The sequence below is a fragment of the Ciona intestinalis genome, unplaced genomic scaffold, assembly GCF_000224145.3.
Source record: "Ciona intestinalis unplaced genomic scaffold, KH HT000059.2, whole genome shotgun sequence".
NCBI classification, from domain to species: domain Eukaryota; kingdom Metazoa; phylum Chordata; class Ascidiacea; order Phlebobranchia; family Cionidae; genus Ciona; species Ciona intestinalis.
Window position 1 is genome coordinate 1 of NW_004190381.2, and position 15,139 is coordinate 15,139.

At 36.7% G+C, this 15,139-nt stretch overlaps 1 protein-coding gene across 1 annotated transcript in view; it reads right to left on the minus strand.

Moving 5' to 3' along the window:
* Window positions 1-5: 5 nt before the first annotated feature.
* LOC108950210 (C-type mannose receptor 2-like) overlaps window positions 6-15,139 on the minus strand; it is a gene marked incomplete at its 3' end in the record, with an annotated part of 15,770 nt that continues 636 nt past the window's right edge. Inside the window, exons 2-23 of the mRNA XM_026838126.1 lie at window positions 14,275-14,432; window positions 13,806-13,915; window positions 12,367-12,512; window positions 11,758-11,975; window positions 11,135-11,276; window positions 10,570-10,635; window positions 9,932-10,067; window positions 9,403-9,586; window positions 9,008-9,143; window positions 8,308-8,472; window positions 7,751-7,833; window positions 7,112-7,247; window positions 6,560-6,721; window positions 5,869-6,053; window positions 5,287-5,464; window positions 4,207-4,338; window positions 3,113-3,266; window positions 2,417-2,556; window positions 1,812-1,952; window positions 1,367-1,475; window positions 588-769; window positions 6-109 (exon numbers count right to left, since the gene is read on the minus strand). Of these exons, the coding sequence (XP_026693927.1) occupies window positions 6-109; window positions 588-769; window positions 1,367-1,475; window positions 1,812-1,952; window positions 2,417-2,556; window positions 3,113-3,266; window positions 4,207-4,338; window positions 5,287-5,464; window positions 5,869-6,053; window positions 6,560-6,721; window positions 7,112-7,247; window positions 7,751-7,833; window positions 8,308-8,472; window positions 9,008-9,143; window positions 9,403-9,586; window positions 9,932-10,067; window positions 10,570-10,635; window positions 11,135-11,276; window positions 11,758-11,975; window positions 12,367-12,512; window positions 13,806-13,915; window positions 14,275-14,432 (3,167 nt within the window). The remainder of the gene's footprint in view (window positions 110-587; window positions 770-1,366; window positions 1,476-1,811; window positions 1,953-2,416; window positions 2,557-3,112; window positions 3,267-4,206; window positions 4,339-5,286; window positions 5,465-5,868; window positions 6,054-6,559; window positions 6,722-7,111; window positions 7,248-7,750; window positions 7,834-8,307; window positions 8,473-9,007; window positions 9,144-9,402; window positions 9,587-9,931; window positions 10,068-10,569; window positions 10,636-11,134; window positions 11,277-11,757; window positions 11,976-12,366; window positions 12,513-13,805; window positions 13,916-14,274; window positions 14,433-15,139) is intronic.

Here is a 15,139-nt window from a genome sequence, read left to right on the forward strand (position 1 = left end):
CCATTTAGCCTCCCATTCACCCCTTTATGTTTATTATCAATATAAGAAGACTGGGAGAATTGGGAATCCGCAACTGAACCATTTTCCACACCAAGCTTTTGGTAACAAGCTAAAAAAATAAAAGTCGATATCAGAAATTTTTTCGATTATTTACTGTAAAAAACTTAACACTGTTTTTTGGATATTATATGTAGCAACTTTTTCGGAAATTAAAAACAAACAAATTTTGGCAAACATGTTATATAATTTCATATTTAAATCTTATATGTGGTGATTAGACAATTTCTTAAAGTAGTATTTATTTATAGCAAATTTTAACAACTGTTGTTTTGTTGGTAATTCCTTTCTCTTCGCTTGATTGATTTAATCTTTGCCGATGTGTTTAACAGAAAAAATAAAAAATGATAGTTTGTTATATGTGGACATTAACATAAATATACATATTGTTACAACAATTTCTTAGATTTTCTGCATCTTTGCTTGACAATGATGTTTAAAACATCTTTTATAATTTTGAAGTAAATGGGCTAACTAGAAACTTGCGTGTCACCAAATTATTATCAACTTTGTTTCCATACATTACTTACTTGCTTGCTCGCATGAGTAAATAACATTGAGATATTTGTAAGTATTCGGGCACGGGTCACCAAATATATCATTAGTTGCGCTAACAGTGCATGCTTGCTGGTAGTTACACAAGTCAGATACAATGTTTATGGAGTCTTCTGAATGGCAACCTCCGATTGGTACGCCTTGATCGCTGCTACATCTGTGGATGTAATATCAGAAATATAAGAAACATGTAAAGTAAAAATGACAAAATAATCCAAAATATTCACCCACAAAGGTAGGTATGAGCATAACAAAAAAGTAAAAAAAATATTCACCCACAAAGTTACAAACATGGTAACTCGTAAGCGGGCACGAGGTGTATGAAGCAGAACACTTGTGTTATAACGACTGCCGTTGTTTCGCCATGCGAGGATAAATAAGTTACATACGTGGTAACTCGTAAGCTGGCATAAGGTGTATGAAACAGAACAGCCGTGTTATAACGACTGTCGTTGCCCCGCCATGCGTGGATAAATAAGTTACATACATGGTAACTCGTAAGCGGGCACGAGGTGTATGAAACAGAACAGCCGTGTTATAACGACTGTCGTTGCCCCGCCATGCGTGGATAAATAAGTTACATACATGGTAACTCGTAAGCGGGCATAAGGTGTATGAAACAGAACAGCCGTGTTATAACGACTGTACGAGGATGAATAAGTTACATGCGTGGTACTTCAGAAGCGAGCATGAGGTGTATGCAACAGAACACTCGTGTTTATATCATGAACTTATGAAGTAACATGTCACTTACGTAGCTATATTAGACCTCCCATAAGAAGCATGGTGAATTACAATAACCAGCTCGCCAGGACAAACAAGGACGTCAGAATCCCCCTCGCATATATCTATTATATACTCTCCTGCAATTATAAGAAGGGTCACAAAAATTCAGTCACATTTAGTTGTCAAACATAGGAAACCTTGATTAATGTGGTGAATACACTAAGGCGCATGGAAGCAGTCTGGAAGTTAAGGTAATAGGCCAAATCAGACATAAATCCTAGTTTCTTAGAAAAGACCCCACCCGTATAGAATAGAATGTGCATATACAATGTTTGGGTAATGGGCCAACTCTGGTCTAAATCCCAGGTCCTTAACAAGAACCTCACCCATATAGAATAGAACTATTAAGAAGGGTTTAACTTATAAATAAAAGAACTCTTGCTTTGCTTATATGCACATGTTATGTCACCTACCATTAGCAATAGGAATAACAGGAGCGGTGTTAGCGAGTTTCTTGCAAGCGATTCCTCTTTCAGCTGAACAATCCAGGTCGTTCCATTTAGAATTGGACGAATACATTTCAACACATTTCTCATTCTCACCATTTGGTTCACCTGTAAGACAACAATGAATGAATGCGAATTACTTCACCCCCGCATGGCAGGGCAAGGATAGTCGTTATAACACGGGTATTCTGTTTCATACACCTCGTGCCAGCTTACCATTTACCACATATGTAACTGTGTAAGTGTGTTTTTGCAGTAAATTTTATATTTTGTTTATTTATCGCTAACGAATAAACATCAGAAAAACACTTCGTTTTTAAATCAGCCACTTAAAGATTATTTACGTTATGCCTGATAGCAGAAGTAACAGAATATTGCAGTAAGAGTTAAATAAAGACAGTTTAATAAATATGCTGTGTCTTTTCAGTGGTGACACATAGTCTAATTTATGTATTTGAAAATAATGCGAGTCAAAGTATTACACATATAATCATGTGAAACAACAATTAAGGAAAGCATTACCGATGCAATAGTAACACAACAATATAACAAAGTAGAATTAAATAGTTTACCATCTTCCCAATATATAAAGTTGAATGGAGCCCCGCTACACCACTTCCAACCATCGTTATCTATTATATTTGCTCCAATCCAAAACGCTGGCATGAGAACCATGGTGGATATTTGGCCATTTACATAAGCCTGTTCTTCCCTGGAAAAGATACAAGTTTGTATGAATATAAGTTATACAAGTAACACTGTGTTTTAGGAGTTTTGGGTGTGTATGAATGTAACATATTTATCCTTGCATGGAGGGGTAACGGCAGTCGTTATAACACAGGTGTTCTGTTTCATACACCTCGTGCCCGCTTGCAAGTTACCTCGTATGTAACTTTGTGAAGGGATTATTTTTATTCCGTATGACAGTTTTGATAAGTGACCACTGGGTTGGCACAATTCCTGTTAAGCTTCTTAGCGAAGAACCAATGAAAAAGAATATTCACCCCTGAAGTAACATAGGTGGTAACTTGTAAGCAGGCACGAGGTGTATGAAACAGAACACCCGTATTATAACGGATGCCTTTACCCCATCATGTGAGGATAAACAAGCTAAATACGTGGTAACTTGTAAGCGGGCAAGAGGTGTATGAAACAAAACTCCTGTGTTATAACGACTGACCTTGCCCTGCCCTGTCATGTGTGGATTAAATGCTAATTATCAGTAAACAGTCTTTAGGATAAAACAATCAATCAGTTGAACAACCTACTTTGAGTTGACGCTGAGCAAATCCCCCCCAAGTCCAAGACAATAATCTCTCGCAGTTTGCCACGTTCTTGTTTGATAATCATTGAAATGATAACAGTTGAATTCCCCACTTGGATTGAAAGTCCAATCTTTGCCACATCGTGGGTCGTAATCATCTGGTAAAAACAACCTTCTATTCTATTCTGTATGGGTGAGGTCCGTGGGGACCTGGGATTTAGACCAGACTTGGCCCATTACCCCACAAAAAATAACCTTATTTTCCTTTTCAATTATGGTAGGAAAATTTAAATATATTTTAAATGAAAAGACAGAATATAGTTATGTTTGTTAATATATTTTCCTTATTTTCCCTACAGAGTCTCCGGTGGAGAATTATTCGACCGAATTGTTGAAAAAGGAAGTTACACGGAAAAGGATGCAAGCCATTTAATATCACAAATTTTAGATGCAATTGATTATTTGCATAGTAAAGATATAGTGCATAGAGACCTAAAGGTACAAATTATGTTGCGGAATGTAATGATTAAACATGCCCACAAGCATGTTCCGTGTAAAACTTTGATGCTCTCGTACGTTAACCATTTACATAATGTAAACAAATGATCTTGGCTGTAAATAGATTAATATTTACTGTTACTAATTCATCTGCCCAATATTATAAACTGTCATTTAAAAAAAAATTGAAGAAAATAAACGAGGCCGTTGCACCTAACAAGCCATTTATGTTTAATTATTATCAAGTTAGTCTTCTATAGAAACAAGTGTGCGTAAAGACTAAAGACACTACAATGGGGGAAATAAATTCTGTTCTTGTTTGTAGTTTGAAAAATAAAGTTTTTGTGAGTTAGTTTGAAGTATATGATTACTGTATTTCATGAATGTGTGTTTAAGAATTAACAAAGCTATTTTAGAGACGTAAGGATAAGGTTATGTAAATATTCTTCGTTTAATATCAGATAGGGCGATAAAAGAGAATGGAAACATGTACATGCTATCCAAAGCTATCATCTTACCCCAGCATACCATCTTACCCCAAAATACGAACAATTTTACCCCAACCTCCTACAACCATATATCTAACTACACAAAACTCGCCTTTTTTATAGAAACACCATTTAGTGTCAGGTATAGAACTATCCCAACAACAACCTTTGCTGATGCATTCAGTGCTAAGGATCCCAGCATATCCACAATCAAGTCTTTCATGGCTGGGAACTGAGGTACAAGCTGCAGATATTTAAAATACGTTGTGTTTTAGTTGAGAGTATATGTATAAACACAATCATACTTAAGTTAGATATAATTTTAATGCAGTTTGATTTTAACTCTGCTGTTTTATATATGAAATAAAAAACCAAAAAAAATAATCACCCACAAAGTAACATACATGATAACTCGTAAGCTGGCACGAGGTGTTAAACCCGTGTGATAACGACTGTCGTTTTCCGGCCACGCGAGGATAAAGTAAGTTACATACATATAGTTGAATTAGGTTAAATGTAATGATAGAATTTTATTACAGTTTCAATTATACAGTTTTCTTTACAGGAGTATTTTACACTTAATTCGTCTTTATTACACAGGTGTTTCACACACCTCGTGCCCGCTTACGAGTCACATATGTAACTTTCTGTTTAATTTTTATTTTTTCTAGTTTTTTTTTTGAAGAGAATTAACAGCAAAACAACAGTTGTTAAAACTGGCTATAGATGAAAAGTGTGGGGAAGAGTTTTAGTTAAAAATTCGTTATTTCTTACAATATTCACTTTACGAGTTACCACATCTATACTTTGTAGTTGAATTTTTTTAGTTTTTTTCCTTTTTTTTCTGTATGACTGAAAATTTGACAACCCATTAGTGACCCTAGAACCTGTACCCTCTGTGCTGTGCCATGGGACAATGGTAGCAGCACCGAGCTTTGAATCTGTACCCTCTGTGCTGTGCCATGGGACAATGGTAGCAGCACCGAGCTTTGAATCTGTACCCTCTGTGCTGGGCCATGGGACAATGGTAGCAGCACCGAGCTTTGAATCTGTACCCTCTGTGCTGTGCCATGGGACAATGGTAGCAGCACCGAGCTTTGAATCTGTACCCTCTGTGCTGTGCCATGGGACAATGGTAGCAGCACCGAGCTTTGAATCTGTACCCTCTGTGCTAGATAAAAAATACTGATACCTTGCACCGGAGATGGAGTCACGATGTCTGTGTTGTCCTTGGAACATCCAAGTAGCTCCATTCTTAACGAGGGGAAATTATTATACGATTGTTGTGTGAGTCGTATGTATGATGTCACAATAGGGGTTGGTAGTTTGTTTGTAACGGGGGTGTTTTCATCAACGTTGGCTGTGAATGTCTGGATAGTAATGCAATGAATTAGAAAAAACTGTTTCTTTTTTAAACAAGACATTTTTGTGAGTGAGCATTTTAGCAGTGGTGGTGTCAAGATGAAAAGAAATGGAAAAAAGGTTCAATAAAAGCTTAATTGCTAAAGTCATAATATTATATGCTTTAAACTAAATTGAGTTGAATTTGTTTCAAAAACTTAAGGTGTAACTGGAACAAAAGTGTGTGTAAAGAGCGTATGTACGACAAAAAAAAAGAGAGTAACAATACGTTTAAGTAAAAATTTTTACATGTTTCCATTTCTTGTCACATAACTACTCTATATAAACCAACATATGAAAAAAGGGATTTAACAAAGTGTGTGTTAAGACGTATGATAAAAAAGTGGTCAAAAATTATGGGTAGCCAATTCACCTTCACTGCTCCTGTGTTGTCTTTTACAGTTGTGAACGTGATACCATCATCTGAGTATGAGAGTTGGTATGAAGTTATCCATTGCAAGAAACCACCGGGTCGTCCTTGGGTTACAACTGCTGTTACTGTTCGTGGAATCACCAGCTGTATTTGTATCCATGTAGTGCCGGGTGCTGGGTTTTGCCCTAAGATTGAATATATCAATTTAATTTTATGAATAATTTATATTAGTATGCATAATAGTGGGGTAATAACAAAAGTTTTAAAAGGGGGTGTTCAGTTTCATAAATGTAATTGTATGAAAGAATAACTTATTTGACCTATCATGGTAGAGCAACAACAGTGGTTAGAACATGGGTGTTAAGTTTCATACACTTCGGGCCCACTTACGAGTTACCATATGCGTCATATGAAGTAACTTACATGGTAACTTATAAACTGGCACGAGGTGTATTAAACTACACCAGTGTTATAACGGCTGTTGTTGCCCTCCAGGCAAGTATAAAGCAAGTTACCTCCATTCATTCATGTTACTTTGTCAGTGTTTATTTTGTTTGGATTTTTCATTTTTACTTTTTTATGCATTTTTTATGTATGGCGGATAATCTGGACAACCCATTAGTAAACACTGGGTTGGAGCAAATTCACATGTAGCGGTTTAAGAGAATTGTCCCATGTTACACCACATCACCTGCAGCATCAAGTGTAGGCGCCCAACATCCTTGTGATGGAGGATCTTGTTGGTTATTCAAGCGAGCCAACCAAGGTGCGTGGTTGTCATCCCAATACGAACTTGCTGTTATTTCAATATCAAGTATAGTTCGGTCTTCCATTCCCAAGGCTTCAAAACATTCTATAAAAGTATCATAACTATTATGTTGGTGTATTATTTAAATGAAAAATGCACAATGTTTCAAAGCATGTTGTTGTATTGTAATGACAGCATTTTATAAAAAAGTAGGGAAACATGTAGAGATACCGCATGCCCGCATACAGTATTTAAAGTACCTTATGCAACATTTAAATTCAGCTTTTTGTAAAGCAAGTATAATAATGATATGTTGGTGTAATGCTTTGTTACTATTGCATTGTTAATGCTATTTCTATTTGTTGTAACGCATGATTGAGTTCAGCTGCGTTTGCTTAAATGGCGCACTGTGCTAATTTGGCAAAAAGTTGACTAAAGAAACTTAGAAAATTAAAAGAAAAAAATTAAAAATTGAACAAAAAGGTTAGAACATACGTTGTTCCGGCATTTTACAAATAAACGGGTGAACCACGGTGCACGAGGTGTCGTCCCATTTGTAACCGACATCTGCCCATAATGTGATGCAATCACCGCTGTCATTCGGTTCACCATCTTGAAAATTAGAGAAAGTCTAAAAGTATAAACAGAATTAAAAACGGCTATATAGTTTGTGTTACGGTATTACGTTAGGTCCCCAATCATTTATATTCTGTTTTTATAGCGCCACCATGCGGTATTTGATGAGTAACATGCTACATTGCTAAATGACATTAACTTTGGTTTTTCGTTTACCATTATTACATTTTACATCGTGACCTAAGACTACATTTTGTGCGCTAACTTTGTTTTCTCATTAATAAACGACTGAAGGTCACAACATCCACTAAAATATTAAATTATTTCCATCTTATTAACATATAGTAGGATGGGGAAAGTTGGGACACGCTTTAATTCTATTTTCTTGTCCCATGTGGTAGTAAACAAAAAACATTTAAAAAACTATAAAACTATTTGCTCAAAACTCCCATAGACCGTTGATAACTGTTTAAAACATGATCAGAATATTGGGATAATATGTGTGAAAGGTGTCCCATCTTCCCCCACTCTACTATTATGTAAAGTTGAACCACCCACCCAAGGTGATTGATCTGACCAAACATACTGTCCTTCTACCCCCATATCATTGGCTCCAATCCAGTTGGTTCCAAATGCATGTCCTGTTTAAAGGAAGGAATGTAATTTATTTGTCCTTGTATGGCAGGACATTGATAGTCGTTATAACACGGGTGTTCTGTTTCATACACCTTGTGCCCGCTTACAAGGAAACAATTATGTAACTTATTTATCCTCGCATGGTAGGGCAATGACAGTCATTATAACATGGTTGTTCTGTTTCATACACCTCGTGCCCGCTTACAAGTTACCACCTATGTAACTTTGTAGGAGATTGTTTTTTATTGTATAGGTGACAATTTGGACAACCCGTTAGTGAACACTGGCTGAAAATATGGAATCATTGCCACAATATGTTTCCAATGAAGCACACACCAGCTGTTACACACAACATCCTATGCTGTGCAACAATTGGTTAGGCCGTAAGCGGGGTGTATAGAACAAACCACCTGTGTTATAATGAATGTCGTTTCGGCCACTCGAGGATAAAACAAGTTACTTTCATGCTTGCCACTCACCGGTTACAAATCCATTTTCTTCAGGGTCAACAATGCTGACAAGATGAGCTCCATTTTCAAGACAGAAGTTTTCAGCAGCTGACCATGTAAACTCTGTTTCATATTCAAAGAAGTAACAATGGTTGTTGTACCAGAACCAATCAGGTGGGCAGCCTTCATGGATTGCTGAAACATCAAAAAATGAACTATAATATTTGCCACGAATGTAACCCTGATCTAGTGCTCATGGAGTTGAACAATTCTTGTGTAAAGAAATACAGTTAGGATCTGGTGCTAGGAAAACATAACAAACAAAAATCAAGTCCAACCAATTTTATAATATAGGAGATATATATTTTGCCTAAATGGCATTGGCAGTTTTTTTTATTCAAATATAATCTAAAATTGTTTATCTCTTCGAAAAGGATAGCGAAGGTCATATTTCAACAACACGGGATGGATAAAAGGTGTGGGAAAGAGTGGCTGTTGCACCCAATTATTTGTATATAGTAGAGAGGGGGAAGACAGGACACCTTTAGGACATAATACCCAAATATCCTGATCGTGTTTTAAACAATTAACAACGGTCTGTGGCAGGGTACGGTTTTATAATTCTTGTTCTTTGTTTATTACAAAATAGAATAAATAAATAAATAAATATTTCAACTTCTCTCTATATACAGACCCCCAATATAAGTTACATTACATCCACAAAACTTACAAGCAGTTGGCACCAAAGGTTTCACGTCAACACCTGGAGCGATCTCACACACGAATGCTTGCTTCTTAAAGCAATCGTAAGTTTCCCAAAGTCCGTTCGAAGACCCCGTGAATATTTGACCACAATCCCACGCACCCTGTGAGATTAAGTACACAGTACAATTAGTATATTATGAACACGTTTTTTTATGTCAAATTATACTAACCTAATTTGACTTCTAAACTCCTATTTTAAAACTTAAGCGTACAATTTACATACGTGGACACGTGGTAACTGGTAAGCGGGCACGAGGTGTATGCAAAAAAACACCCGTGTTATAATGATTGTTGTTTTCCTCAACATGAAGATAAAGGGACTAAATTAATATTCATTCTTATTTATTAAACTAAACATACACTGATATCTCTGGGTTGGCTCGTTCCAAAGTTGGTATAACCGCCACTAGATGTCGCTGACGTTCCATCTGACCATAAAAATATTCCATCGCCGTCAGAATCAGAGATTCCTATCCATACGTCGTTCGAACCAAAGTCTTGAATCTCTTGCAAGTGGGTGTTGAGAAACTTCTGCTCAGCTTCACTGCGGAGTGTGAATAATTAAAACAAATAAAAATAAATAAATAAATGGATCGGTGGATATAAATTATCTAACTTAATGTGGCATTCCAACGGCAGTAGTTACAGCACGGGCTTTCTGTTTCATACACCTTGGCCTGTTTACGAGTATGTTGTTATGTGGGTAATTAACTCCTACAATGGGTAGTAGGAACTACTCTTATAGACCTGTAAGCTGGGGATACAAAAATTGTTCAATGTTCTAATACAGTGGTCAGCTCGCTTCAGGCTTCTACTGTTGTTGACGCATGTGTCCCTATACGAAAATTGCTCAAACCTTATGGTCACTAATGAGTTGTCTAATATTCACCTGTTAATAATAATCAAGTAACCTCCCATGGTAGAACATGCGTCTCTGGATTCAACCCAGTTAGTTTGCAAATCATCGGACATCCCGAAGAAATAACAAGAACCAGAGTAAAGAGACCAACCAGGGGCACAGGAACCTGGACAAATAAATATAATTGGTTAAATTCAATTTGCTAATGGTGAAATCACTGTGGCACAGAAATTAGTGCCTGCCTCTAGGTCAGAGGTAATAGGTTCAAGGCTCTTCGCTGCTACCATTGTGGGTGTAAGTGTTCTTGAGCAAGACACTTTACAGCAATTGCAACCCAGTGGTCATTAATGGGTTGTCCAAATTATCAGCTATACATAAAAACTGTGGCAAAGTAATTGGTGTGCTTGCCTCTAGTTTGAAGTCACGAGTTTGAGGTTCATTGCTGCCGTGTAATGATGGGCAAGGTTCCTTGGGCAAAATACATTTTTTAGGATAGTTGGAAAATCCAACAAATTTTTCCTAATACAGTATGACAAAGAGTCTAATTTTGGTTTAAAGTTTTTATTTAGCCCTTTTTAGTTAAAATGTTCCTTGCTTGAACCAATATAAACAACAATGTGGCAAAAACTTCTCAAAACATTGTTTAAAAGTGAATATGAATATTTTACCTGTTACTCCCGATTCACAGATAAATGAATGGCCTTCTCCACATCTTTCCACAGCCCAATAACCACCTCAGGGAATAAACAAGAATTTGTTAATTCAATTACAATTGCAATTAATTTCATATTTTGTAGAACGTCATTTGATAAAGCTTCATTTATTTAAAATGATCTTTTTCCAAGATACACAGACCTGGGTTACCATTTCATTCGGTTGGGCGCCTACAGCGGTTTACAAAGCTTTTAACTATTATTGAAAACCTAAAACTATACAAGGCAAACGGTAAAGCATGTTTTTAAAATTTATATGATACATGATTACATTTACTCATGGCAGATGCCACTGTAAATTTCTAGGTCTAATTTAACTTCTATAATAACAATAATATATAATAATAACTTCATTTGTCTCTTCGATTACGGTAGCAAAGATTTAGAAATATTTTAAACAAAAAGACAGGATATAGCGACAAAACAAATACATCTAGCAGACAAACAGATGAGCCATGTTTAATTATTCCCAAGTTAAACTACTAATAGAAACAAATGAGTGCATAAAGACACAACTTACTTGTTCCAGTACTTGGGTTAACTTCCACGCAGTGATCGGACGTGCTTGTTAAATCTGGTTGGTTTGGTCCCCAGTTTGCGTACGAGTTTGGCCCAAAAATGTCTTTCCCATTACTCCAATAAAGGTCATTGCTCTCGTGGTTCTGCGGTACAGTGTAAAGGAATTCATACAAAGCCATTTTATTTAAATGGATGTATATTGCTTTATCATTGCATGGCGTGGCAACGACAGTCATTATAACTCGGGTGTTTTGTTTCATACACCTCGTGCCCGCTTACAAGTTACCACGTATGTAATGAATGAGTAACTTATTAATCATCGCATGGCAGGGCAACGACAGTCATTATAACACAGGTGTTTTGTTTCATAAACCTCGTGCAAGCTTACGAGTTACCACAGATGAAGCTTTGTGGGAGATGTTTTATTTGCCATATTACATTAATTTGAACACCTTATGCCCGTTTCATGGCGACACGCTGTTCGGTATTGATAAAATAAACTTTAGGGATTAATAAAATTAAATTATAGCGAAAAAACACGTCTACAATTAAAAACATATTTACATTTAATTTATAGAAAAAAAGTGTAGCCGTTACATCTAGCCGACAAACAACAATACTTACAATAGTAGACAAGCCAATCCAGGTATGAACTGCATGATTATTAACTTTATCCGCCACAAACAACTGTTCAGGTGTATCTGTGATAGCAACGAGATTCGAACCCAGTTTTTTACACGCCGTATCAGCAGACGGCCACGATACTTTAGATTCAACCCACAAATAACAACGACCGTTATATTCTTCCCAACCATCGCTAGCTTGGCAGTTGGAGGTTGGAACTGAAAAGAGATAAATATTTAAATGGATGAAACTTGTTAATCCTTGCTTTGTGGAAAGCGACCAGCGTTATAACATGGGTGTTTTGTTTCATACACCTTGTGCCCGCTTACAAGTTACCACGTATGTAACTCAAATACCCTCGTGTGGTCGGGAAACAACAGTCGTTATAACACAGGTGTTGTGTTTCATACCCCTCATGAGGTTGGTAGTTATAATGGCTTGGCAAAACAAAAGTGTAAGGTTTGTAGTTAGGGGTTATTAGTTAAGGGTGAGAAGGGGAAAGTGGTTGTAAGAGTTAGTAAATACGTTTAGTGGTTAGCACATAACGTTGGGGAGGATTGTATGAGCACCAGGAAACAACAAAACATGACGTCTTTTATCATTGCATACCTGTTGAAGTACTTCGTTCACATACAAATAACGCCGGTACCAAACATGACAGATCGTTCCACAATCCATTCTCATTCTGTACAACACAATCTTCCTCTTGTCCTTCGGAATCAACCCAGTTATCGGGTTGCCCTCCGTCCCAAGCCCTGGGTGTTTAGAAATTAGAAATTTACTTAATCTAGTTAGGGCTATGATATATTTTGGTTTTGGGAATGAATTATTTTATTTTACGAAGTAATCTAAAAATGTACTTGATCTAGTAAGAGTGCGAAGAAATAATCCTCCCCCACATTATCTGCTGAGTAACTGCTATTCATTAAAAACAACCACTAACCCACAACCCCCCAACCAATAACGAAATAACCCTTAACTACGAATCCGAACCCCCATGGCGCACTAACTTCTAACCCCTAACTATTAACCCCTATAACCACTAAACCCCTAACTACTAACCACTAACTATCAACCCCTAGGGCCCTAACCACCAACCTGTAACACTTTCCACCAGCCTAATCTGTACCGGAGGATTCTTCACTAGTTCCCAAGTTTGGGCTCTATATATTTGGCACTAGTGAAGAATCTTCCAGGACATAGCAGAATAGGCTGGTGGGAAGTGTTAGAGCTTAGGGGTTGATGGTTAGTGGTTAGGGGTTGATGGTTAGTGGTTAGAGGTTGATGGTTAGGGGTTAATGGTTATAGTGGTTCGTAGTTAGGGGTTAGTAGTTAGGGGTTAGTGGTTAGCAAATAAAGTGGGGGAAGAATTCTTTACTAGCAACATATATTTTACCAAACTTTTATAAATGAACAGACACAAAACAGAACTAGACTTTTACAAAAAAGGTTTGGAAAGTTGTACTATAGATACCATATGGTTAATTGTTAGCAGCAAAATCCTATGGGCCCTAACTTTATTCCCTAAACCCTACTTTAATGAACATAAAATTCATTATTTAAAAAAATATTTGCAAAGGCACTTTTTAAGTAGGGAATTCCCCCACGCTCCTTTGACGTCAATGCAAATGTTTTTAAATTAATCTGAAACATTTCTATTGGCGGCGTTGTATCCTGTTTACACTTTTTTTGGGCTAGAGGTGCCTCATAATAACGTCATATTTTGTTGCATAAAAAGCCGCCACGTTTAGACGAACTGCCGTTATCTGAAACGCTGTTTCGAGAATACTCGTGTATTTTGGTATATATAAACACGAGTGAATATATATTAGGGTGGGGTAAGATGGTTCATTAGGGTGGGGTAAGATGGTTTATTAATTCTTTTGTATTGTTCAAGCTGATTTACAGATTTATATACCTGCATATTCACGACTCTAAAAAGCGTTGATAAATGTAAAAAATACGATTAGGAAATATGGGATATTACGTCCTATTTTCCCCCACAACATCCCGTTTTACCCCATAGTAATACATGTTCATATACTTACGCATAAGTTAAGGTAGTTCCATCCACCCATTCCCAGTTGTCTTCTACGTTGATATCATGCAAGCCAATCCAATGTCGTTGTCCTGATGGGATTTGGGTTGCAAGGAAAGTCTGTGAGAAAATAAAGGCAATGAATGAATTTACCTTATTTATCCTCACACGGGGGCAATGCAAGTTGTTTTAACAAGGGTGTTCTGTTTCATACACCTTGGGGCCACTTGCGAGTTACGGCAGATGTAACTTATTTATTTTCACGTAGCTGGAAAAACGACAGTCGGTGTAAAACTGGTGTTCTGTTTCACACACCTCGTGCCAGATAACGAGTTACCACGTATGTATGTGAGAACTGGCGGCAATATTTTTAACTTGTAAACGAGCATGTGCTGGCCTATATGAAACAGAATATCTGTGTTACAACGATTGCCGTTGTCCCGCCACGCGAGGATAAAGCCAGTTACATTCATACTTACATTCTCTTCTAGTGTTTCCACGACTGCAAGCCCACCGAGCAACTCTTCGCATGTAGCTTGAGATTCATGCCAAGATAACGCCGCAGATGTTTTGTATGAGAAGTAATAACAACTGTCGCCATTTTGTATCCAATCCGAGGGACACGCACCGTGTACGGCTGTGGAGTAATTAACATATTTATATTTATTCCTTTATTTAACGCGCCCCACAAAAAGTTATACAGTAGGGTGGGAAAAACGGGACACCTTTTACCTCCATTTTCTCGCCCGTTTAATAGTAAACAAGAACATTCAAGAAAATATAAAACTATATTCTCCCATTGACCGTTAGTAATTGTTTAAAACACGATCAGGATATTTATATTTTATGTGCTAAAGGTGTTCCATCCTCCCCCACCCTCCTATACCCCACAAGTGTAACTCGTGGGCGACCACACTTTTTGTTAAAATTTTGTATTTAACTTTTCGAATACGAAGATCAAATTATTAAAACAATAAAGATATCATTCTCTTGAAATCATCAGCAAAACGACAGCCATTAAAACATGCTGTGGTAAAAGTTATTGAAAGTGCAGCAGTGAAAACGCTTAGCTGTTGAAACGAAATGAATGAAAATATATTTTGTTACTTTGTTTGTGTGTTTTAAACGGTTGAGTTTTTAAAACAAGCTTAACAACACATTATATATATATAAATTTGGAGTTTTAGGTGTTTAGTAACGCTTGTATTTAGTAAAATAACAAACTTACCTTTAAATATGGTGCAAAACAAAAGCAAAAACTTTATCAACTTATGCATTTTGTTACATTTATTCTTTGTTTGCCACAAAAGTAAAGTAAGCTGTAGAAATAATAATAAATATATA